The 25386-nt window shown below is 46.9% G+C and overlaps 1 protein-coding gene across 5 annotated transcripts in view; it reads right to left on the minus strand.

The window, feature by feature from the left end:
• DYNC2H1 (dynein cytoplasmic 2 heavy chain 1) overlaps window positions 1–24868 on the minus strand; it is a 343887-nt gene extending 319019 nt beyond the window's left edge. For all 5 annotated transcript variants that reach the window (XM_078432668.2, XM_078432669.2, XM_078432667.2 and 2 more), the window contains exons 1-12: window positions 24382–24868; window positions 16448–16618; window positions 15638–15773; window positions 13701–13819; window positions 12592–12736; window positions 11356–11588; window positions 9676–9810; window positions 9463–9576; window positions 9247–9358; window positions 8578–8702; window positions 7031–7206; window positions 4682–4877 (exon numbers count right to left, since the gene is read on the minus strand). In XM_078432668.2, coding sequence (XP_078288794.2) covers window positions 4682–4877; window positions 7031–7206; window positions 8578–8702; window positions 9247–9358; window positions 9463–9576; window positions 9676–9810; window positions 11356–11588; window positions 12592–12736; window positions 13701–13819; window positions 15638–15773; window positions 16448–16618; window positions 24382–24576 — 1857 coding nt within the window. In that variant the 5' untranslated portion in view covers window positions 24577–24868. The remainder of the gene's footprint in view (window positions 1–4681; window positions 4878–7030; window positions 7207–8577; window positions 8703–9246; window positions 9359–9462; window positions 9577–9675; window positions 9811–11355; window positions 11589–12591; window positions 12737–13700; window positions 13820–15637; window positions 15774–16447; window positions 16619–24381) is intronic.
• Between the last annotated feature and the right edge of the window lie 518 nt (window positions 24869–25386).

Genomic DNA, 25386 nt, shown 5'->3' on the forward strand with positions numbered 1-25386 from the left:
ACGTTACAGGCAACCATGTCACGCACGTCCACCAACCCCAAGGAGAGTGAGCACCCCCGTCGCTCGACAAGACCAGTGTGGCCATCTCCAAACTGGTCTGTCTCCAGCGGTGGCTTCCTAGTGTCTGTTCAAAGCATTCAAAGAAGCCAGAGTGGTCCTTCCTAAAGATAAGTCACACTATTCTATACGCTCCACCAAAACTCCCGATGACTCCCCACTGCATGTGAGAATAAAACCCCAAATCCCAACACTCTCACCTAAAACCTTCCACTGGCTTCCCAATACGCTGTCGGATAAAACCCAAATCCCCAAGCCATGCCGCTCCCCCAGAACATACGTTTTACATAAGCTGCCCCACCACAGAGCCTCACTGCAGGGCGGCCACGCTGGGCTCCTTGCTGCTCCTGTGACCTCCAGGGGAGTCTCCCTCAGGAGCCACGTGTGAACGTCCCGCACCCAACAGCCTTCCTCCAGATACCTGCAAGCTTCTGTGTCTTCCCAAATGTCACCTTTCAAGGCCTACCATGACCACTCTGTATAACACGGCAGTCTCTGCTCCAATCGTTTTTTCTTTTGCTTCACAGTACTTAGCACTACACTAGCTCCCAAATTACAACACCTGCTTCAAGAACAGCATCTAGCAAACAGTAGGCACTTGGTCATTATTTCTTCAATCAAGGAATCAAAAACCAGAGATACCTACAAGGTACACTGATGAACGAAAGAGCAACTGTCAACTCTGTTGGGGGAAAAAGAGAGGTTCAGGAAAGCAGATCAAGTGGACACCATGGAGTAAGTCGAAGGAACTGAAAACGATGGTCTTTTCATGTCTGTATCCCCAGCACCTGACAATACACTTGGCCCAGAGTACATTCTTAAAACATATTTCCTAATTTTATAGACGGTCTGCTTCCTGCCACTAGTACACATAAAAATAGGCTGCATTTGGTGGAGGATATCCAGGGTACTTATCCTAGACCACAGTCGCAGTCCAAGAAAAAGCCTATTCCAGAACACTAGAAGCAAAAGAATGCACAGTATTACAGCAATCTGGCTGAGCTACTCTCTAACCAACTCCCACTTCCCACTCCCTGCTCCGGCTGAATTCTGGCTCAGAAGTGAAGGTACGTGTAAACAGATCTCCCCAGGGGAAATGCCGATGCTACATGACCACACTCGTCCTTGGAGCTCCTGTGTTGTGCACTAAATACACAGTATACGAGAGTGAGCAAGCCTCTCTGCTTTCGAAGACGCAGCCCCTCTGTGTAACACTCACCGACCCCACCCTCGTGCTCCTGAGAGAAGCCACATACCCCTCCAGGCTCACACCAAACAGCATTCCTCCGTAAGGATTTACCTGATACTGCCTCTACCCCTACCCAGGAAATAACTGAAAATTGCCACCTCTATGCTTTCCTGGGACTTTACAAAATCTTTAATAGAGTACTCGTAATATATTACCTATTTTTTTAATGTTTATTTACTTTTGAGAGAGAGAGAGAGACAGAGAGACAGAGCATGACTGGGGGAGGAGCAGAGAGAGCGATACCCCAGAATCGGAAGCAGGATCCAGCCTCCACAGTCAGCACAGAGCCCAACACAGGGCTCGAACCCACGAACCACGAGATCATGACCTGAGTCGAAGTTGGATGCTCAACTGCCTGAGCCTCCCAGGTACCCCAATACCTATTTTATCAAGTTTTCACTTATCTGTCATCAGTACATAAACTTAATGGAATAAATATGGGCTTTGGAGCCACCTTTGGTATCAAATCCCAGCTTCATAACTTACTAGCTACGTGGCATCAGAAAAACTATGTTATGAATCGGATCCCCAATTAGTAATGTGAAAAACGGGGAGTTAACTGAAATAACATACATAAGGTATCTACCAGAAGGCCTGATATTTATGAGGATTCATTGTTTGTTTCGCTCTCTCCCTCTAGACCAGTGGTTCGCAACCATGGTTGATTTGCACCCAAGGGGACACTTGGCAACGTCAGGAGACACCTTTGAATGTCAATACTAGGCAGGTGCTACCGGCCAGAGAGGCTACCCAACACCCTAAAATGCAGAGGACGCCCCCACAGAAAAGAAGTGGTGCAAAATGTTAACAGTGCTGAGGCCGAGAAACCATGTGCCAGAATACAGCAGCCGCGTATTCATCTCACACCCTCGCTACACTGTGCACAGCAGTACAGGTGCTCAGTGGATCCTCGCTCAAAGAACAGATGGAGAGCAAGACAGGCAAGATACTGCTCTTGCCTCTAATATGTTATTCCTGACCACTAAGACACCACTCCTGCCTCTAAGACACCTCTCCTGCCGCTGAGACACCACTCCTGGCTCTGAGACACCTCTCCTGCCTCTGAGACACCACTCCTGCCTCTGAGACACCACTCCTGCCTCTGAGACACCTCTCCTGCCACTGAGACACCACTCCTGCCTCGGAGACACCACTCCTGCCTCTGAGACACCTCTCCTGCCTCTGAGACACCACTCCTGCCCCTGAGACACCACTCCTGCCCCTGAGACACCACTCCTGCCCCTGAGACACCACTCCTGCCCCTGAGACACCTCTCCTGCCCCTGAGACACCTCTCCTGCCCCTGAGACACCTCTCCTGCCCCTGAGACACCACTCCTGCCCCTGAGACACCTCTCCTGCCCCTGAGACACCTCTCCTGCCCCTGAGACACCACTCCTGCCTCTGAGACACCACTCCTGCCTCGGAGACACCACTCCTGCCCCTGAGACACCACTCCTGCCCCTGAGACACCTCTCCTGCCCCTGAGACACCTCTCCTGCCCCTGAGACACCACTCCTGCCCCTGAGACACCTCTCCTGCCCCTGAGACACCACTCCTGCCCCTGAGACACCACTCCTGCCCTGAGACACCTCTCCTGCCCCTGAGACACCTCTCCTGCCCCTGAGACACCACTCCTGCCTCTGAGACACCACTCCTGCCTCGGAGACACCACTCCTGCCTCTGAGACACCTCTCCTGCCCCTGAGACACCACTCCTGCCCCTGAGACACCTCTCCTGCCCCTGAGACACCTCTCCTGCCCCTGAGACACCTCTCCTGCCTCTGAGACACCACTCCTGCCTCTGAGACACCACTCCTGCCTCTGAGACACCTCTCCTGCCTCCTGCCCCTGAGACACCTCTCCTGCCCCTGAGACACCTCTCCTGCCTCCTGCCCCTGAGACACCACTCCTGCCTCGGAGACACCACTCCTGCCTCTAAGACACCTCTCCTGCCCCTGAGACACCTCTCCTGCCTCTGAGACACCACTCCTGCCTCTAAGATACCGTTCCTGCCTCTAAGATACCGTTCCTGCCTCTAAGATACCACTCCTGCCTCTAAGATACCACTCCTGCCTCTAAGATACCACTCCTGCCTCTAAGATACCGTTCCTGCCTCTAAGATACCGTTCCTGCCTCTAAGATACCATTCCTGCCTCTAAGATACCGTTCCTGCCTCTAAGATACCATTCCTGCCTCTAAGATACCATTCCTGCCTCTAAGATACCGTTCCTGACCTCGAAGATCTGTTAATTACATGAGCGAAAAGGCAAAACACATCCAATACTACAGAAAAGCGTTCAAGACTGATGTGCATACTGCATACGGAATAAGGACGGATCACCCAAAGGAAGACAAAACAAAGAAAGAGATTTCTGAGTGGGGAATTAGGGATGAGTCTGAGTTTTCTACTAAGAAGGAACAGGTATCCATCCATGGAGACACGTTCAGAGGAGAACCGGGTCTCGTGTGATTGAAGCATAGGGCACAACCTAAAGGGGATGAGTCCAGGGGGTGAAGGCCACAGCCAGTCAGGTCAGTTAGAGCATGATTAACAAGGGCCTGAGGACTGTGCTAAAGAGACACACAACGAGGGGTAATAGTTGGCTTTAAACAGGGAAATGTGGGGCACCTGCGTGGCTCTATGGGTGAAGCATCTGACTCTTGATTTCGGCTCAGGTCATGACCTCATAGTTCATGAGTTTGAGCCCGCACTGGGCTCTGTGCTGACAGTGCAGAGCCTACTTGGCTTTCTCTCTCTCTTTCTTTCTCTTTCTTTCTTTCTTTCTCTCTCTCTCTCTCTCTCTCTCTCTCTCTCTCTCTCTCTCTCTCTCTGTCTCTCTCTCTCCCCCCCCTCCCCCCGCCTGCTTCTGCCACTAACAAACATGTGCCTGCTCTCTTTCTCAAAATAAATAAGCAAACTTTAAAAAACATTAAAAAAATAAACAGGTAAATGATATGATGGCAATGTGCTGAACAGATAGACCCAGGAAATGACCAGAAATAGAGACTAGTCCATCAGCCTTGTAAATCTCTAAGAACCTGCCTACTGAAGGTGAGCGGAGGACAGAGGACACTTTGGTTAGAAAGTCCTTTAATATCCATGCATGTAACATGAAAGAAAAGGAAAAAGAAAAATTACATTCTAATTTTCCAAATGTTTTTAGAATGAATATCAATACTTCAAATTAATGAATTCCTCTATAGGCTTAAAAAGCAAATTTTGTAAAGTAGTCATTTAGCAAACCATAATTTCACAAGACTCACTGGTGCTATTCTATTAGCCTAAAAAATAACAAAAGTAGAAAATGAAGCCCTTAAAATAGTCTAATGCAATGAACTCAGAACAGTCATATATTCAAAAATGTAATGCCATACTTGTTTAAGAATAATTGCTTGCTTGCAGAATTTCTGTGCAATGTTTGCAACTTGCTGTATTTTGGCAGGAATAACAAAGCCAAGAGCAGAAAGCTGACGAACTTCTCTCAGGAGAATCACCAACCGATCTGAATAATGCACCTTTAATGATCCATCACTAGGATCCAATTCCATAATTCGACTATTAGCCTCGATGCTACAAAATAAAATAACTTCTTAAGTTTCACATTCTCACTCTTGACATAAAAAACACAATAGTTTTTATACCTCTTCTATAAATATAAAATTAACTCAAAATAAAAAAAAAAAAATTTTAATCATAGTTTCCAAGTAATCTTTTTTTCTACATGGTATCTCACAATTCAGATCTTGGTAATAAACTGCAATACCCAAACTACACCATCACATTAATATTTCACTCAAGCAGTTTTTTGAAGTCAGAAAAATCAGTTGCTTAGCCTTCAGCTAAGACTCAAAACTCACATCATATTCACCATAAACAGAAAAGGTTTGGGGGAACCTGGGGGGTTCAGTCAGTTAAGCAACCGACTTCGGCTCAGGTCATAATCTCACCATTCGTGAGTTTGAGCCCCATATCGGGCTCTGTTCTGACAGTCCAGAGCATGGAGCCTACTTCAGATTCTGTGGCTCCCTCTCTCTCTGCCCCTCCCCTGCTTGTGCTCTCTGTTTCTCTTTCAAAAATAAACATTAAAAAAATGTAAAAATTTAAAAAAAGAGAAAAGGTGGTGATTCATCTTCTAAAGGGTACCTTAGATTTTTTTTTTTTTTTTTTTTTGAGTCAGCCTACTTGGCCCTTTAATACTTTCATTAAAGGATCAATGATAGGGGCGCCTGGGTGGCTCAGTCAGTTGAGAGTCCAGCTTCGGCTCAGGTCATGATCTTGTGGTCTGTGAGTTCGAGCCCCACATGGGGCTCTGTGCTGACAGCTCAGAGCCTGGAGCCTGCTTCAGATTCTGTGTCCCTCTCTCTCTACCCCTCCCCCACTGATGCTCTGTCTCTGTCTCAGAAATAAATAAACATTAAAAAATTTTTAAAAAAAAAGGATCAGTGACAAAGAACATAAAAATGGTAGGAGTAGAGATACTCAAATGTTTCATTCCTCGGATCTTTGTTTCTCTACCTAAGGACTGGCCTTTGTGTTTCTTTCAAGGCTACAGCAGCTACTTTTAAATCAGGTCATTCAAGTCAGCGTGGACTGTGACAACACTGAGCTAAAGTGATCAACAAGTATTTTATTCTCATGACCTCTCTTTCAGGATCAGGTTTATATAATGCTTATTCCTTCGAATCACTTTTATCATTTAGAAAACATGTAGGTCTTAAAACGCAAGCTACTGAAAAGCAAAGAACAAATCTATCCCACCCACTAACAACACATATAATAAAGATAGGGAAAATACACAGAATTTCATATTATGAACAAAATTAACTTTTGAAAAGTAACAAGTTTCTAAAAACTAAAACATGACTAGTTTCTAAAAATATAATAATACACTAAGAAAAGTTTACCTGAACAAAGAAACAATGGTTTTTCCAGACTATACTTTTTTTTTTTAAACAGGACATTTTTTCTTTTTATTTTAATGTTTTTATTTATTTTTGAGACAAAGAGAGACAAAGCATGAGCAGGGGAGAGGCAGAGAGAGAAGGAGACACAGAATCTGAAGCAGGCTTCAGGCTGAGCTGTCAGCATAGAGCCCGACACGGGACTCGAACCCACAGACTGTGAGATCATGACCTGAGCTGAAGTCAGATGCTTTATAAACTGAGCCACCCAGGCGCCCCTAGACCATCCATTTTAAACAGCCATTAGAATAATTAGGTTAACCAACTAAATTAGGTTCAATCTAGCTCAATAAATGTTGACCAAACCCTTATCCTATGGTAGGCGCCATAAGAGTATTTCATAAAGAAATACTCTCTACCTCAAAGAGTTTGAAATTATGAAATTTTACAATTGATAATGGTGTGTTTGTGTGTGTGCCCATGTAAATAATCTTCACGTAAAAAAGGTAGAAAAACATATATGAATATCGATAGCAAAGAACCATGGGAAAGGACAGCCTCATTCCAAAATCAGAATCTGTAGGTCTGAGAAACAGACCCAAGAAGCAAGGCGGGTGGCCAACTAACTCAATCTCCCAAGTCCCCAACTGTCAGGACTTAAAAGCTGAAAATCAAAAACTAACACAAATTTTTTTAAGGAGCAGCAGCAAGTTTGGGGAAAGGAGAGAAGAGAGATCATTAATTCCATCCTGTCACTTAGATTACTCACATAAGAAACAAGATCCTTGTGTAGATTTCACTGTTTAGTGTAGTTACACTTACCACAAGCCGGATCTGGAATCAGACAAACCGGACTGAATGTCCCTGGACCAATCATCAAATTGTTCTTGTTCATACAGTTTAAACTGGTCTAACAGATCTTCGGCAGCTCGATGGAAAGATCGAAATCCTGACAAGTCAGATAAAAGAGCCTCTGCAATCTTGAGAGTATCATCCACCTTAAAAAGCCAAATTACATGAATATTACAAGAATGTATTAATACTTATTATAAGATTAGCACAAAAGGAACCACATTCTCTAATCTGTGATTCAGAAATTATTTTCCCATTCAACTATACACAGTAAAATAGAAAACTTGCCAAGGAATGTAAGAAAATCAACCCCTACTCTGCTCCGCTTTAGACAACCTCAGAATAACAAAACACAGATGATAATGCCAACTGGGTATAACCTGAAGGGTAAGGTAAGGGAAATTCAAGGCAAACTTCCAAGAATTCAGCAATGTCCCTAAACAAAGGAAGCAATAATGTGCTAAGTGCTCTCACAAAGAGCTCAAACGATAACTGCCAGTTGGAATAGCAATTAAAAGAAAGAAATGCCTTTCTTCCACAACTGTACAAAGAACCTTATAGCAATTTGGAAAGCTGACTGACAAAATTGGGCAGAATATTCCAGAAAATAAAACATCAAAAATACAAACTTCAATAGGCAGAACTCTCAAATATACTAGCCTTTATAATATTCTATGTCTTCTGGCTCTTAGTCACAGACTATAACCAGGTAATGTTCATTTTATGAGTCAAGTGCCATACCATGTACATTAAATAGTGAGTACGTGAGAATCTGAGATCAATTTTAGTAATACTAAAACATTAACATAATAGCCGTTAAACCCAGAAACTGCTGACACTACCTCACGCAAAGTCATAATTACCTTCACATTTCCTTTAACTCCCTCCAACCTAGAATGATTTACTCACAGAAATACACTTTCAGAGAGACCTCACAACGACCAACATTCTACTATGATAATCTCGAAGGATTAAAACAATCCTTTGAAAATAAGTAAAAGAGGGGCGCCTGGGTGGCGCAGTCGGTTAAGCGTCCGACTTCAGCCAGGTCACGATCTCGCGGTCCGTGAGTTCGAGCCCCGCGTCAGGCTCTGGGCTGATGGCTCGGAGCCTGGAGCCTGTTTCCGATTCTGTGTCTCCCTCTCTCTCTGCCCCTCCCCCGTTCATGCTCTGTCTCTCTCTGTCCCAAAAATAAATAAAATAACGTTGAAAAAAAAAAAAAAAAAAGAAAAGAAGTAAAAGATGGTTTCCTCTTGAATATTTCTAAGAAGGCACTTTACCTGTAACAACGGCACCTGGGTAATAGGTGACTTGATAATTATCCCTACATAAAAATGAGTAGACCATTACAGCCACGTCTGTACCCTTTTTCGGAAATCTGCACAAGAAAATTAGATGGATACGCCAAAGAAAACAGAGAATGTTTTTAATGTTTTCACTCCAGTTCTAGAGTGCCTTCTACATTACTTTGGCACATTTTACAACTAGTATCCTTCAACATCTATCAAAACTAATACCTTCAGTTCCAACTGGCGAACCCAAACTATATTATTAACAACTTCCGACAGGTTTTTGCCAGCAAGTGGTCCAGACGCCTCACCAGGAACTCCTCGGCATCGATTCTCAAAGTCTAATCGAAAATCTGTAACATTTAAGTCAAATAAATGATTACACACATTCGGCAAGTACTTCCTAAATGCTTTCCATGCACCAAGTAGTACATTAAAGGTAATGAACAGAAAAATAGTAAGACTTGGTCCTTTGCCCTCAGGAACCTTACCATGCATCCAATGAGACAGAGAAAGAAAATAACTAATTTTTAAAATCTGTAATTTGGGGCACCTGGATGGCGCAGGTGGTTGAATGTCCGAATTCGGCCCAGGTCATGCTTTCGTGGTTCGTGAGTTCAAGCTCCACATGGGGCTGACAGCTGTGCTGACAACTTGGAGCCTGCCTCAGACCCTCTGTCTCCCTCTCTCTCTGCTCCTCCCCAACTCGCACTCTCTCAAAAATAAACATTTAAAAGAATAAATAATAAAAATCTGTAATTTGTAACAAAAATAGTAAATTAATCTTCCACCTATATTGTTATAAGATACACTCTTAATCCTAAATAGTATACAAGAAAAAGTAACCTACAAAAATATTTTCTTAGGTAAACGCTATAATCTCTGATAAACTTTTACCTTTTATTGAGTCCACAAGTCTTGCCAGTAAAGTTTCTCTTTCTAACATCAATTCTTTACTTATAGTTGGACGCTTCACCAGCTCTTTGTATTTCAGAAACGCTTGAAGAAGCTAACATAAAATAAAAACAGTATATATTCATCCTAAGTTGATCAACTTAGTAAATATATAAATATCTCCTAAAACAGCTTAAGGGAAATATTTCAGCATTTTACCTGCTGTGGGCTGTCCTGAATTTCTGAAATATAAATTTTCAATTTTCCTGCTATTTTCTGTTCCGCAGGTGCAATAATTTTTTCATACTGAGACACTGCAGCTTTCCATAAAGGCTAAACAAATTAACAACATTATTAGACTTTTAGTATATAAATGTCTGCCTTGAGAAGGACGACACAAACAGGAAATTGACAGACAAAACAGGATTCAACCTCAGTATATGGATTATAATGCACAGGATTCAGGCCGGTAAAGGGTTCAAATACTCGAGTCAGGCATATCGTTTTCTCTTCACTGGCAGGTAAAAAATAAAGAAGCTTCTCATGAATTGTTCTAACAGCCAAGACCTAAAACATAAAATATCAAAACAACAAATTTATTTAAATCAATCTGAAGTCTAAATATACTGAGCCAGAATTTATTTAAACTAGGTTCACTGAAATGAGCAGTAAGACTAATCTTGAGAACTACGACTCATCAGTAATCAAAGTGGCGCTCGAAGATCTATCATTACACTACTGTCCATGTGCTCAAACCTCATGAAAACATCAAATCTAAATGTTTTTAAACATGTTTAAAGTTCATTTAAGCAACGTTTTAGAGACCTCAACACATGTAAAAACTTCTAATTTTCATTATTCTGCATTAAGTTCCATTCTGCTAATGAAATAATATGTTAACAACCCTGTTATGTGTAGTTTACAATAGTAGAAAACAAATTGTTGTATTTTGTATCTAAAACATCCCCCATCAGGGGCGCCCGGCTGGCTCAGTTGGCAGCGCACACAACCAACTGTTGATCTCAGGGTTGTTGAGATCAAGCCCCAGGCTGGCCATGGAGCCTACTTTAAAAAAAAAATTGTCTATAGTTTAAATGAATAAAAGGTGTGGTATTTTAATTTAAAAAATAACGAATAAATAAAATGTCCGGCACCAATTAAAAAATTAAGTAAAAACATTACAACCTTTCATCGAAGTTCAAAATATGACTACAAACTACTGATTCAGTTTCCTCTTGCTAAGAACAAAAATACCAATATAACACCCATCTACTGGGAAGGCCTGAAAGCACCAGCCATTCCCTAACCAGACAACTGTTACTAGATACCATTTTTCAGTAAAAAGCAGCGGGAGAAATGACTAATTCCAGAAACGAGGCACAAGACTTTCCAAGATGGGCGGGCATACTTGGGGGCCGAAAGTAAGGGAGTCGTCAAGGAGACAACTGGGTTCCTGTCAAAATGACCTAAGAGCCAACGTAAGTGGGCACTCACTGCACAAAGCTCAGGCAATCTGAGGACAATAACAGCTCTAATAGACTGAAACTCAAACTGTAAGAACGTGCAGCTTCCAACAACACTAGCATTTCATTAGTTGTGTATGGAACTTACCATGATACTGGCTTATTATTCATTGTTCTACACAGTGACAGGGGCTTCTGGGTGGCTCAGCTGGCTCGGCAGCTGACTCTGGATTCTGGCTCAGGTCACCATCCCAGGGCATGGGATGGAGCCCCATGTGAGGCTCTGCACTGAGAGCACAGAGCCTGCTTGGGACTCTCCCTCTCTCTCTCTCTCTCTCTCTCTCTCTTTTCCCCCCTCTCTGTCCCTCCCCTGCTCACATTGTCTGTCAAAAGAATAAAAAAGAAAAAAAGAAAAAGAAGGAAGAAAGAAAGCAGATGGAAACCAGCACTTAGGTGGTCCCACTGGGCACCGGGCACTGGATCACATGACCGCCACAAATTACCTCACACGAGCTTTAATTCTTATTCTCTCCCAAAAGAATAAATGATTTCTCTCAGACATGTAATGCTTATTAATGATAAATACATGCCCAAACAAGTGAGGACTACCTGACACTTAACGTCAGAGATCCAGAGAAACGAACGATACCTCTTCCAGGCGCTTGCCCAGTCTGTCGAGTGTTTCAGGGAAGTATTTCTCACTTTTCCACGGATGAGGAACATAGCGCTGCCACACCTGACCCGTGAGGTGGTTACAGGCGATCACCCACTGTTCACAAATGGACACACCCGCTCTGAGGTGGTCTTTCACAAGATAGTAAGGATCTTCCCACAGATTCAAAGTTCCCAACTTCTTCTGAACAAATCTTCCAAATGAACCACCTAATAAAAGAGAAAGCAAATTTTTTTAATTTTTTTAATGTTTTAATTTATTTTTGAGAGAGACAGACAGAGAAAAAGCGGGGGAGGGGCAGAGAGAGAGGGAGACACAAAATCAGAAGCAGGCTCCAGGCTCTGAGCTGTCAGCACAGAGCCCTACACAGGCCTCAAACTCACGAGCTGTGAGATCATAATCTGAGCCAAAGTCGGACGCTTAACCGACTGAGCCACTCAAGTGCCCCAAGAAAGAAAATTTTTAATGGAAATGTCTTTTTAACAAATAATTACAGAACACATGCTTATGACAAAATTTAAAATAATACAAATTAGCAAACTAAGGATCTATGAAATACCACATCCACATCCTTAGATTATCAATAACAAATACCTTTCAAGACACACATGCACACACACGTTTGTTTTTATTTTCGCATCTTTCAATATACCATGTGCACCTTTCAAGCGCAGAAATACATATTATTTTTTCAAAAGGTTGCAGGGCCTACTGTGTGGATGTAGCATTATACAACCAATTCTCGAATGCTATTTGTTTCTACTCCTACAATGTTTCTGTACTCCTACAAATGATGCCACAGTACACGTCCCTGCCCATATACCTCGATGTGCTTGTGTAATATTTCCTGAGGATAAGAATGCCAATGGTATTGTCTAGGTCAAAAAGCATATGCACTTTGAATACTGACAAACCAATACCCTTTAAGACTTTGGAGATCATTACAAAATAAAGCTTAAATTAATACACGCGCAGGGACTACAAATCTATGTAAATTTACTTGTATTCATGGTCAAAGAATTTGACACATATTATTTAAATTAACCAACTATATACAAATTTCCATTTAAATAATCCTATATGATGCTCTAAAAGTTACCCTAAGCAACAATTATTACATTAAGGAGCACTTTCAGTAAGAACTTGAAAGAAAAACTAGAAGATAATAAGGCAGGCTTCCAAAGTTCCACAAGTTTACTTCTTTACCAGTACCTATGACATCTAAGAGATGTAACATCCGTGACTCAGGAAAGTGATCATGCTCTGTTTGTCTCCACACATCATCTACAACATCCCGGGTGGTCTCCACCAAGTCAACCACTTCCAGTAAGGATAGACTGTCCAAATTATAGAACTCCTAAAACCAAAAGGCATTCATTTTTAAACGTAATGGTAACTGTACCTTAGGCAATACAGTCAACATGTTCCCAGACTTTTCAACTGCTACAATTCTAAGACCTGTCACATCACTTTCGCCTCCTTTTCCTACCAGGTCGATGGGTTACTTCTTGATGCAAACACCCTACAAGTTCCCCCGCAAACATAAATGTCATGACAGCCAGGAGAAAAAATGAGAATGACAAAAAGTTGATTCATTTACTTTTGCTCTTGCCCTAATTTTAAGTTTGGATTCATTTCTCCTAGTCATTCAAAGGACGTGGCCTTAATGACTTACGGACATGACCCACTGTAGTTCACACATGTCGTCATTCGGTCACTGTGCTGCACGTTACCAGTAATACAATTAGAGTTCAAGATTTCTTATTTTATATTCCATCATTATCACAAAAAGAGCTTAAAACCATTTCAAACACTTCACTAAAATGGTATTATTGAAACAATCTTGGGAATAAAGAGAAAATTACTAGGCATTTATTTTGAAAAGAATCTTCACTTATTCAACCTCTGAATATTTCAAAGAATAATCAATCGAGTATAAAACTAAGGCTTTTCATACTTCAAATTACTTCAAAACGCTAATTTGAATAAAGCGAACATTCTTTCAAAAGGACCACTGCCTCCACGTAGATTAACGTCTGCTAGTGTTTCAGGCTTTGCTTTTCCTATCTACCTGCAGAAAAGTAATGACGTTTTTGAGAAAAATATGTACTAAAGATTAGAATCTACCTTTCGTACAAGTTTTCGTTTCTAAGTTGTACCCACATTACATGCACACCTTCAGAAAACCCTGCTACACATGAAGGATGTACTTCGTTCATAACCATCAAGTAACAGCTGTAAAACAGAGGGAACTCTGATGCAGCTGGGCCCTAAGCACCTCCATCTGAAGCCTGGCATGTGACCATGTAGGAACCACGTACTCTTGCGATGGTTTCAAACAGCTCCTTAAAATAGCCGGCTCTCTCTCTGCTAATCTGTTTACTTCCACGATGAGCTTCTTCCACCCAGAACTGGAACTCATCACTTGGTGTAAGAATACCTGAAAAGGTATAAAGGGAAAAAAAGAAATACCCATTGAGAATGAAAAGCCAGAAAATTATCTGGTTCATTTGCTGATTATGCATCTGTCCTGTACTCTCGAAGATGTACATAAAGTTTTACGATTTCTATCAACAGACAGTTCTTACCTAAATGCACTAACAACAATTAACAGCATCAAATTTATGCTTTGCAGGTTTGGTGCTCAGTATGTTTCCCGTACGTGTTTGTCAACCATCCACATGCAGGCTGTCGGTCTGCATCTAATACTAGCAAACTTGCTTCTGCAGCACACGGCTTTCCGAAGCCTTTGTAGCAACTGCTACAATTCTAAAACCTGTCATATCACTTTCGCCTCCTTTTCCTACCAGGTGACGGGTTACTTCTTGATGCAAATACCCTACAAGTTCCCTCGCAAACATAAATGTCATGACAGCCAGGAGAAAAAATGAGAATGACAAAAAGTCGATTCATTTACTTTTGCTCTTGCCCTAATTTTAAGTTTGGATTCATTTCTTCTAGTTACTCAAAGGAAGTGGCCTTAATGACTTACAGACATGACCCATTGTAGTTCACATGTGTCACCATTCGGTCACTGTGCATACCGTGCATCTCAGTGAACACCATCCAAATTAGAAATGATTACAATTTAATCAATAAACACTTGTAATTTAATGTCAAAATATAAATAAATAAAAATAATCTTACTTTTCAATTTGCTTTTATATTTCCCAAAGAACTGGACAATTTCTAGTTGCTTAATCACACACTGCAAATATGTGCACTATTCTAGGCCTATAGGATTCAAAAAGTATCTGATTTACTGCTCAAGCAGAGTGTAAAACTGTATCCAGTACTGTAAAATAGGATTTGTGTATGTCATGCATTTCATGTGAACTGTTCATATAAATGATATCATCTACAAGTACAATAAAATTATAACTAGCTTCAGATAAAATACATTTTTAAAATTAAAATCAAGTATCTTTGCCAAGTAGACCATTAGGGGTCGATCCTATGTATTCACGGATGCCGGATTTATGAACTCATCCATTTCCTAACATTTACTTGTAATCTGAAATCAATGCCTGCGGTGTTTTCGTGACCGCTCACAGACATGTGCAGAGCAACAAACAATTCAAGTCACCCCACGCATACGTTCCCAGCTGAGGCTCTACAAAGCCACGCTGCCTGTTTCAGATCTCCTGCTGTAAACAATTCTCCTCTTTGCAACCTATCCAGCTGCATGTTTTTCTCATCTGGGGGGCTTTTTATTGGTGAGTGCTCTGTTTAAGATGGCCCCCGAGCACAGGACCGAAGTACAGCCTAGTGTTACCAAGGCCAAGAACACTGCGATGTGACTTCCTGAGAAAATGCTTGTGTTAGAGAAGCTTCACTCAGGCACGAGTTACAGGGCTGTTGGCAGTGAGCTCTAGGGTAATCACCCATCTATATTAATAACAGTGTCTTTAAGCAGAAACACACGTAAACTATGGTTCTATGTTGAGTAGAAAATGTTATGACCAGAGGCTCATAGGAACCTAACCTTGTTTTCGCCCGAGGAGCTCTATTCAGTCCTTACCGATGCAGTGTTCACAGTGACTTTACAGAACGTAACTACCACAAATTGTGAGAAGCAACTGCATTTTCTCTCGCCATGACTTGCACATTGTTAAAGATTACACTTTCCTCTTCTCAAAATCCTTGTAAATCTACTCATTTAAAGGAAGCTCAGGCTCAGAAAAGTCTGTGAAAAAATAATTAATTTACTAGCATACTAGTAAGAAAGCTATTTTGACCTTAAGTTATGGTTCTCTACCTCGTGTGTCATCTTCCTTAAATTTCAATTTTGATAAGTTAGTGTCTGATCTTCGTAGAACTACGCCCAATCCAGCTTCTAGTTCACTCAAAAGATTCTGAAGTTTGGGATCAAGGTCTCTGCTCCATTCCTGATCCTAAATAAAAACAGACAAGAGCAAACATTGACCACAAGTACCCCAATCAAACTGGCCCCCTTAAAATACTGTTGAGAGAAATAAGTCCAAATACACCATGCCACTCAAAGCCTGACTACCTCCATCACCTAAGGGAGAAAAAAAAGTCCTTTCAACAGTTAAAACTTTGTAATTTCCTGTATAGCAACATAAGAGCTGTGTGGACTGCATTTATACCTTTCTCCCATTCTTCTATTTGTCAACGAAGCTGACTTTAAAGTTTTTTTTCAATTTTTATGAGACGTTTTCAAAAACCAAAATACTAATGATATTAATAAAATAATATTTTTCTCTGTGTTTATAGAGACATTAATGCAAACCCCTATGTTAAAAACAAAAAACAGGGGCGCCTGGGTGGCGCAGTCGGTTAAGCGTCCGACTTCAGCCAGGTCACGATCTCGCGGTCCGTGAGTTCGAGCCCCGCGTCAGGCTCTGGGCTGATGGCTCAGAGCCTGGAGCCTGTTTCCGATTCTGTGTCTCCCTCTCTCTGCCCCTCCCCCGTTCATGCTCTGTCTGTCTCTCTCTGTCCCCAAAAAAATAAATAAAAAACGTTGAAAAAAAAAAATTAAAAAAAAAAAAACAAAAAAAAAAAACAAAAAACAAAAATGACCGTACAGCTACTTTATTTTACTTACCTTTAACAACATTGGTGCAAATACTTGCCGCACGGCTTGATAGAGAGAATTTATAGGTGATTCTAACATAGATGAAACAAGAATGTTACTATGTAGATTCTGATCAGTAATTACTTCAGGTCGCAGCTTGAAAAACACCAGCACTTTATCTTTTGTGTCAGCAAAATCAATCTAGGTGATAAACAAATGATTCTTAAAGTTACCTTCATAAAAGTTAATATTTGAAACAAACTTTTCCCTAAAACGTTTCCCCTTGGGGGAAAAATAATTAAAATAATTACAGCATGTTACAACCCATCTATCCCTGCTCCTTAAGAGTATCTGGGTTTTTAAATGTATCCCCACTTCCATGTGACTGTATCATAAGGCTACAGTGACAAGTGGTTCACAAACACAAATCACTACACAAATATCGTGGACATGCACTGCCAACTACTCCACTCCAACCAGTGGATGTTGTTAATTATACCCTTACCTGAAGGGTATAATTATATACGATGTTAATTATACCCTTACCTGAAACTAGCATTTTAAAAGGTGTTTTTTAACTCAATTCAAAGCTACCAAAAGGAACTTAAGTTGTCTATCTCCTAGATTATCTTCATCTGAATCAAAATTTTTCCTTAAAGTACTTGAGCATCTAACTTTTTATTAATGTTGTATAACTAGATTATTTAAAGTTGGAACTCGATGAGCTAAATTGGAATTCACGAAAACAACCATGTTTAAAGTTGGTCAGTTCATAGTAATTAGTTCATTAGCTGCAAAGTCTATCATCCAAAAGAAGTTTTTGCATTACATACATATTTCACACCTTTTCTCACTTCTTTTTCCAGGAAGAGAAGTATATGCATTTAAAAGCTTTCAAACAAGTTCATTGCTGTGCATGAAAACGCCTTCTAGATGAGATTTCATGAAACTTTTATCCTGGTCTTTATATTTTTATGCACTAAGAGGAAACCGGCATTTATTTGGTGTTGCTGCATTTCTCAAACTCCCATCTGCACACATTAAAATTCTATTGCCAGGGGCGCCTGGGTGGCTCATTTGGCTGAGCGTCCAACTTTGGCTCGGGTAGTGATCTCACGGTTCATGAGCCTGAGCCCCACGATGGGCTCTGTGCTGACAGCTCAGGGCCTGGAGCCTGCTTCAGATTCTGCGTCTCCCTCTCTCTGCTCCTCCCCTGCTCGCTCACTCTCTCTCTCAAAAATAAACAAACATTAAATTAAAAAAAAAAATTCTATTGCTAGCATGATCATTCCAATAACAAGCAGGTGAGAATAACAAGCTGCAGATACGTAGATTTGAAAACTTCACTCCTGAGCATTAAGTGCTCCATTCCCTTGTACTTTCTCCCCCGACTTATCTGAAGAAAGAAAACGCAGAAAATACACACTGTATCATCATACTTTGAAAACAGTAACCATAGTCACTGGCCAAGGCTCCCAGGTATCAGCCAGGATGAGGAGTTTCGTCCTAAACAAAGTCAGAGCTAAAGCAAAGGATCAGTTGACCACAGCTGCTCGTCATTCCCTGAAAACAGGGAAACAAAATCACTACTCCTAGCTGCCTCTCCCGCTAGTTTCCCTATCAGTGGCAACTGCTATTCCCCCTTAACTGACTAAATTTTGATAGCTGTTAATTCAAATTACAAAGCTGTTCTTCTTTGAGCTTGCAAAATAACTTCTCACCTACTGGGACCCATCAGGCATCGGCCTGCCACAACCCACTGCCTGTTTTTGCACAGCCCACAAGGTAAAATAGGTTTAAAAAAAAAAAATCAAAAGAATAACGGCATCTCATGACCCTTAAAAATTATATGAAATTCACTTATCAATGTCTGTAAATAAACAGTTTACTAGAACAGTTTTATTTTCCTGTGAACACAGTTTTATTAGAGCACGGTCTTACTGCTTCATGTACGCGTTGTCTGCTTTGACACAAGGGCAGAGCTGTAGTCTCAACAGAGACACTACGGCGGGCAGAGCCTACACTAGGGATTGTCTGGCACATCACAGAAAATGTTTGCCAACCTCTAGCCTACAGGATAAAGCACATCACATTGGTGTCTGGTTTAAGACGACCAGTGGAACTCGAGCTCAGTCTAAATGGTGTCCAAGGTTGTCGGGGATCACCCCATGCCATCGCCTGCCACACTCCCCAACCATGACACTGCTGCAGTCACTTGATTCTTTTGCCGGGTCCTTGAAACCACGGAAAGACGCAGCTCAGGGCCTCAGGACTCTTCATTTCTTCTGCTGAGAACACTCTTCCTCTAAACCTTATGTCTGCCCACAACTCATTCAAGTAACTCACTTCTAAGTTTACCAATTCAGACAGGTAGTCCCTCCGCCTCTCTTTTCATGCAGTTCCAGGCTCCACCCCCATCACTAGAACGTTCTTCTATTTTTATCCAAACAGCACTTATCACGGGGTGCTTAGGGGCTCAGTCAGTCAAACATCTGACTTCGCCTCAGGTCATGATCCCACGGTGTATGGGCTCGAGCCCCACATCGGGCTCTGTGCTGACAGCTCTCGAAGGCCTGCTTCGAATTCTGTGTATCCCACTCTCGCTTGCTTGCTCTCTCTGTCTCTCAAAAGTAAATAAAACATTTAAAAAATTTAAAAAGCAAACAAACAAACAGCACTTGGGGCGTCTGGGTCATGATCAGGTCATGATCTCACTGTTCCTGAGTTCGAGCCCCGCACCCGGCTCTGCGCCGACAGCTCGGAGCCTGGAGGGGCTGCTTTGGATTCTGTGTCTCCCTCTCTCTCTGTCCTCCCCCACTTACGCTCTTTCTCTCTCAAAAATAAACAGACATTAAAAGAAAAAAATTTTTTTTAAAAACAGCACTTATCAATGCCCAAGATTATGTTACACATCTGCATGCATGTCTGTAGCCTATTTTGTCCACTCGAATGTTACTCTGTGCAAATTCTGATGTGTTCACGGCTTTACTGCAAGCACCCAGGACAGTGCCAAACCCGAGTAAGCACTCAGTAAACATCTGGGGCCTTCTTAAGTCACGCTGACTCTCGGACATCTAGGGTACAACTTAAGACATAACAAAACAGTGCCTGGGTGGCTCAGTCGGTCGAGCATCCGACTTTGGCTCAGGTCATGATCTCGCCGTGCCCGGGCCCCACATGGGATGTTCTCTCCCTCTGCCCTTTGCTCACTCACACCGTCTCTCTCAAATAAATAAGTAACAAAACATTTTCCAAGGTGACTAACGGTCTGTCGTGCGGTACAGGACTCCACATAAACACGTTGTCGGGCTCTAGCGGCAACGGCATTAACTTTACAGAGTTGCAGCCTCAACGTTCGATGCCCGACCCAAGATCCATCCGCGCCCATTTGCGCCCATCCACGCCCTCCCCGTTTTCCCAGGCCTGTATTTACACTGTGAGTGGCATTTACCACAGTGTGCCCTGACTCATTGTTTGTAGAGGAGTGTGTGTCCTCTCGGGCCACCGGAGGGCGGAAGCAGAGAATCCTCTTCTGAAATCCACTGGCAATTAGAGAAGACGGGTAGCTCACACCCGGGAGTCATATTTCCCATAAAATAGAAATAAAAATAATCCCTGTCTCACAGTGTTGCTGAGAATATCATACGAGCCCCTGGGCACAAGTGCTTCCACCAGTGCCCGATCGGGTGTCAAGAGAAAAGCAGCGGCAATCTATGAGCAGGCATCCTTCTCGCGTCTTCGTACCACACACGTCGGAGCCAAGAGCTTGCCTGTATTCAGTTCGAAATAAAACTCTACTCAAGTAGATTCAAGAGAATCAAACTAAGCCCAGGACTAAAGAATCCTAGCGAAGGGAGTGGAGGACTCCATCATGCAAACAACTGCACTGCACGCTTACATCTGTTCAACCTAGTGATTCGGGCCAGCAGGACAGGAAGAGGTCGTAAAATAGGCGCTGCGGGGTGGAGGGGGAGGGGCACTAAGGCGGGACCTGCTGGGGTGAGCACTGGGTGTCCCGTGCAGGTGATGAAGCACTGAACTCGACACCTGAAACCAGTATTGTTCTGGATGTTAACTCAAATGTTTTTTAAAAAACACAGAATTCAGCAACGAAAAAAATAAAAATCAAATCAAACACGACTTTCGTCCATCTACTGAGACCCTGTAATGTGGGAGGCCTTTCTTTCCTGCCCGTGAGGCTACAGTTTACTTACTTAAGTCCTGATCGCCGAAGGAACCATTTCTTAAGCAATCCTGCCAGTGAAGGCAGTGCAGGAAGTCCATCAAAATATCTCAAACCAGGATTCAAAAATAATAATGATAATAATTTAAACTTTGTATTATATCTTTTCCTAAAAGATTCAAATTCCTAACCAAACTTTCCCTCCTATATAGGCTCAGCACATATCCCAAAAAAAGATACCCTAGAATTTGCCTCAAAGAACTTCAAGAGGCAGAAAAAAAAGTTTGATAAATAAGGTTGATGTTTTTAGTTGTAACATACCTACAGTCTTTAAAAGAATCCAGAAAAGCACAAAGGTGCTCTGCTCAGGTGCACAGGTGTGGGCAAGGGTAGGGCTGGAGGAGGGGGGGGGGGGACAGCCTGGCTCCCTAAGAGGGTGGAGGGACTGAGGTGGAGGCAGAGGGGGTCCTGAAGGTCAACACCAGGTTGGGGGTGGGGGAGGGGGAACAACCAGGCTCTGAGGATGGAGGGGAACAGCCCAGGCTGCAGAGGGGCAGAGGAGGAGGGGAAGGGCTGGAGAGAATGAGGGGTTGGGGATGAGGGAGACAGAAGGGCTGGGGGGAGTGATGAGAGGGACAGCAGGGCTGGGGGGGGGGGGGGTGAGGGAGACAGCAGGGCTGGGGGGAATGACGGAGGCAGCAGGGCTGGGGGGATGAGAGAGACAGCAGGGCTAGGGGGATGAGAGAGACAGCAGGGCTGGGGGGATGAGAGAGACAGCAGGGCTGGGGCGATGAGAGAGACAGCAGGGCTGGGGGGATGAGGGAGACAGCAGGGCTGGGGGGTGAGGAAGACAGCAGGGCTGGGGGGGTGAGGGAGACAGCAGGGCTGGGGGGTGAGGGAGACAGCAGGGCTGGGGGGATGAGGGAGACAGCGGGGGGGGGGGGGGTGGTGAGGGAGACAGCAGGGGGTGGGTGGTGAGGGAGACAGCAGGGCTGGGGGAATGAGGGAGGCAGCAGGGCTGGGGGCAGTGATGCGAGGGACAGCCGGGCTGGGGGGATGAGAGAGACAGCAGGGCTAGGGGGATGAGAGAGACAGCAGGGCTGGGGGGATGAGAGAGACAGCAGGGCTGGGGGGATGAGGGAGACAGCAGGGCTGGGGGGGTGAGGGAGACAGCAGGGCTGGGGGGGGTGAGGGAGACAGCAGGGCTGGGGGGGGTGAGGGAGCCAGCAGGGCTGGGGGGGGTGAGGGAGCCAGCAGGGCTGGGGGGGGTGAGGGAGCCAGCAGGGCTGGGGGGGGTGAGGGAGCCAGCAGGGCTGGGGGGGGTGAGGGAGCCAGCAGGGCTGGGGGGGGTGAGGGAGCCAGCAGGGCTGGGGGGATGAGGGAGCCAGCAGGGCTGGGGGGGGTGAGGGAGCCAGCAGGGCTGGGGGGGGTGAGGGAGCCAGCAGGGCTGGGGGGGGTGAGGGAGCCAGCAGGGCTGGGGGGGGTGAGGGAGCCAGCAGGGCTGGGGGGGGGTGAGGGAGACAGCAGGGCTGGGGGGGTGAGGGAGACAGCAGGGCTGGGGGGGATGAGGGAGACAGCAGGGCTGGGGGGATGAGGGAGGCAGCAGGGCTGGGGGGATGAGAGAGACAGCAGGGCTGGGGGATGAGGGAGGCAGCAGGGCTGGGGGGGTGAGGGAGGCAGCAGGGCTGGGGGGGGGATGAGGGAGGCAGCAGGGTTGGGGGGGATGAGAGAGCCAGCAGGGCTGGGGGGGATGAGGGAGACAGCAGGGCTGGGGGGGTGAGGGAGACAGCAGGGCTGGGGGGGTGAGGGAGGCAGCAGGGCTGGGGGGATGAGAGAGACAGCAGGGCTGGGGGGATGAGAGAGACAGCAGGGCTGGGGGGATGAGAGAGACAGCAGGGCTGGGGGGATGAGGGAGACAGCAGGGCTGGGGGGGTGAGGGAGGCAGCAGGGCTGGGGGGGTGAGGGAGGCAGCAGGGCTGGGGGGATGAGAGAGACAGCAGGGCTGGGGGATGAGGGAGGCAGCAGGGCTGGGGGGGTGAGGGAGGCAGCAGGGCTGGGGGGGGGATGAGGGAGGCAGCAGGGCTGGGGGGGGATGAGAGAGCCAGCAGGGCTGGGGGGGATGAGGGAGACAGCAGGGCTGGGGGGGTGAGGGAGACAGCAGGGCTGGGGGGGTGAGGGAGACAGCAGGGCTGGGGGGGTGAGGGAGGCAGCAGGGCTGGGGGGATGAGGGAGACAGCAGGGCTGGGGGGATGAGAGAGACAGCAGGGCTGGGGGGATGAGGGAGACAGCAGGGCTGGGGGGGTGAGGGAGGCAGCAGGGCTGGGGGGGTGAGGGAGGCAGCAGGGCTGGGGGGATGAGAGAGACAGCAGGGCTGGGGGATGAGGGAGGCAGCAGGGCTGGGGGGGTGAGGGAGGCAGCAGGGCTGGGGGGGGGGATGAGGGAGGCAGCAGGGCTGGGGGGGATGAGGGAGGCAGCAGGGCTGGGGGGGATGAGGGAGACAGCAGGGCTGAGGGGATGAGGGAGACAGCAGGGCTGGGGGGGGATGAGGGAGGCAGCAGGGCTGGGGGGGATGAGGGAGACAGCAGGGCTGGGGGGGGATGAGGGAGACAGCAGGGCTGGGGGGGATGAGGGAGACAGCAGGGCTGGGGGGGATGAGGGAGACAGCAGAGCTGGGGGGTGAGGGAGACAGCAGGGCTGGGGGGATGAGGGAGACAGCAGGGAGGGTGAGGGAGACAGCAGGGCTGGGGGGTGAGGGAGACAGCAGGGCTGGGGGGGTGAGGGAGACGGCAGCGCTGGGGGGGGGATGAGGGAGGCGGCAGGGCTGGGGGGATGAGGGAGGCAGCAGGGCTGGGGGGATGAGAGAGACAGCAGGGCTAGGGGGATGAGAGAGACAGCAGGGCTGGGGGGATGAGGGAGACAGCAGGGCTGGGGGGGTGAGGGAGACAGCAGGGCTGGGGGGTGAGGGAGACAGCAGGGCTGGGGGGGTGAGGGAGACAGCAGGGCTGGGGGGTGAGGGAGACACAGGGCTGGGGGGATGAGGGAGACAGCAGGGCTGGGGGGGGGTGAGGGAGACAGCAGGGCTGGGCGGGTAAGCGAGACAGCAGGGCTGGGGGGGGATGAGGGAGGCAGCAGGGCTGGGGGGATGAGGGAGACAGCAGGGCTGGGAGGGGATGAGGGAGGCAGCAGGGCTGGGGGGATGAGAGAGACAGCAGGGCTGGGGGGATGAGGGAGACAGCAGGGCTGGGGGGATGAGGGAGACAGCAGGGCTGGGGGGGGATGAGGGAGGCAGCAGGGCTGGGGGGATGAGGGAGACAGCAGGGCTGGGAGGGGATGAGGGAGGCAGCAGGGCTGGGGGGATGAGGGAGACAGCAGGGCTGGGGGGATGAGGGAGACAGCAGGGCTGGGGGGGGATGAGGGAGGCAGCAGGGCTGGGGGGGGGGGTGGTGAGGGAGAGAGCAGGGCTGGGGGGATGAGGGAGACAGCAGGGCTGGGGGGGTGAGGGAGACAGCAGGGCTGGGGGGGGGGGTAAGAGGGCGACAGCAGGGCTGGGAGTGGAGGGAGCGGGGACAGCGAGGCTCTGGGGAGAGGCGGGGAGGCGCGGGTAGAGACAGTCGGGGTCTCTGGGGAAGCGGGGAGGCATGGGGACGGGGGGCGGGTAGAGACTCCTGGGCTCTCAGGGAGGCGGGGAGGGGGACGACCCGCGGACGCAGGCGGAGGAGGCCCACGACCCCGGCCGGGCCTGCGGCGCGGAGGGGCGGCGGCGGAGGCGAGGGGCCCGTACCGAGTTGGAGAAGGTGACGCCAGCGTCCGAGCGCTGCACCCTGAGGAGCATCTGGTTGCCGTCGTCCAGAAAGTTGTTGACCTCTGGGCAGCCGTCCGCCCGCGGCTGGTCGCAGGGCTCCGGCAGGAGGCCGAAGTAGTTCTGGGTGGTGGTGAGGAGGAAGGCCTTCCGAACGTCCCGGGCCCCTCCCGCCATGGCGGCGGCCACGACGCGGGGACACGCGGGGTCCGGGGGCCGCCACCCGACCGGCGCAGCTCCGCTCACACCGCCCGCCGCCGGCCTGCTCGGCTTCGCGGTTGCCAGGGCCAGTCGCTATGGCGACGGGACCCGACGTCGGCGCGGGCCGCGCGCGCGCCGTGGACGTTAACGCGCGGGTGCGCGCACGCGCCGCGATGGGAGGCCGCTGCCGCTTCCGCGCTTTGCGGCTGCTCGTCGGTCGCCGCCGCGGAGGTAAAGCTTTCCGGTCGCAAAAGCCGGAAGCGGTTGGAAGCGGTCCACGCGGTCCTCAGTGAAGTCGCGCGCCCCGGATTTCGGAGGGCTGGGCCGCGGGGCTTCCGCTGCACCTGCAGCCGTCGGCCGCCGCGCTTGGAGGGACGCTCCCTTAAAAGTCGCCTTCCGAGGAGGCCGAGAACGAGTGGTGGAGTGCAGCGGTAACTCGCTTGTTGCATCTACCCCTCCCCTCTCTGTGTTGCCCATTTCCCACCCCTCTTTATTAACCAACTTCAGGAAAACGTAGAGGTTTTCGGCGCGGTCGGGACCTGAGCTTGCGGCCACCTGTGACACCAGCTGGCTAATCTTATAACAAGCACAGCCGAATCCTGGAGAAATACAGGACGTGGGGCGTTATCGTTTTCTACGCCGTGGCGTCATTGTGAACTCCGATACTGCTGCTCTTTGATCCCGGTTTTGTGAATCCCAAAATTATCTTCCAAGAACCCTGGGCCCCGGAGACATGGGCCCTGCCCGGAAAGCATTTTGCCGGCTTTATCCTCGGGAACTTAAATA

Source organism: Panthera onca, chromosome D1, assembly GCF_046562875.1.
Source record: "Panthera onca isolate mPanOnc1 chromosome D1, mPanOnc1 haplotype 2, whole genome shotgun sequence".
NCBI lineage: Eukaryota > Metazoa > Chordata > Mammalia > Carnivora > Felidae > Panthera > Panthera onca.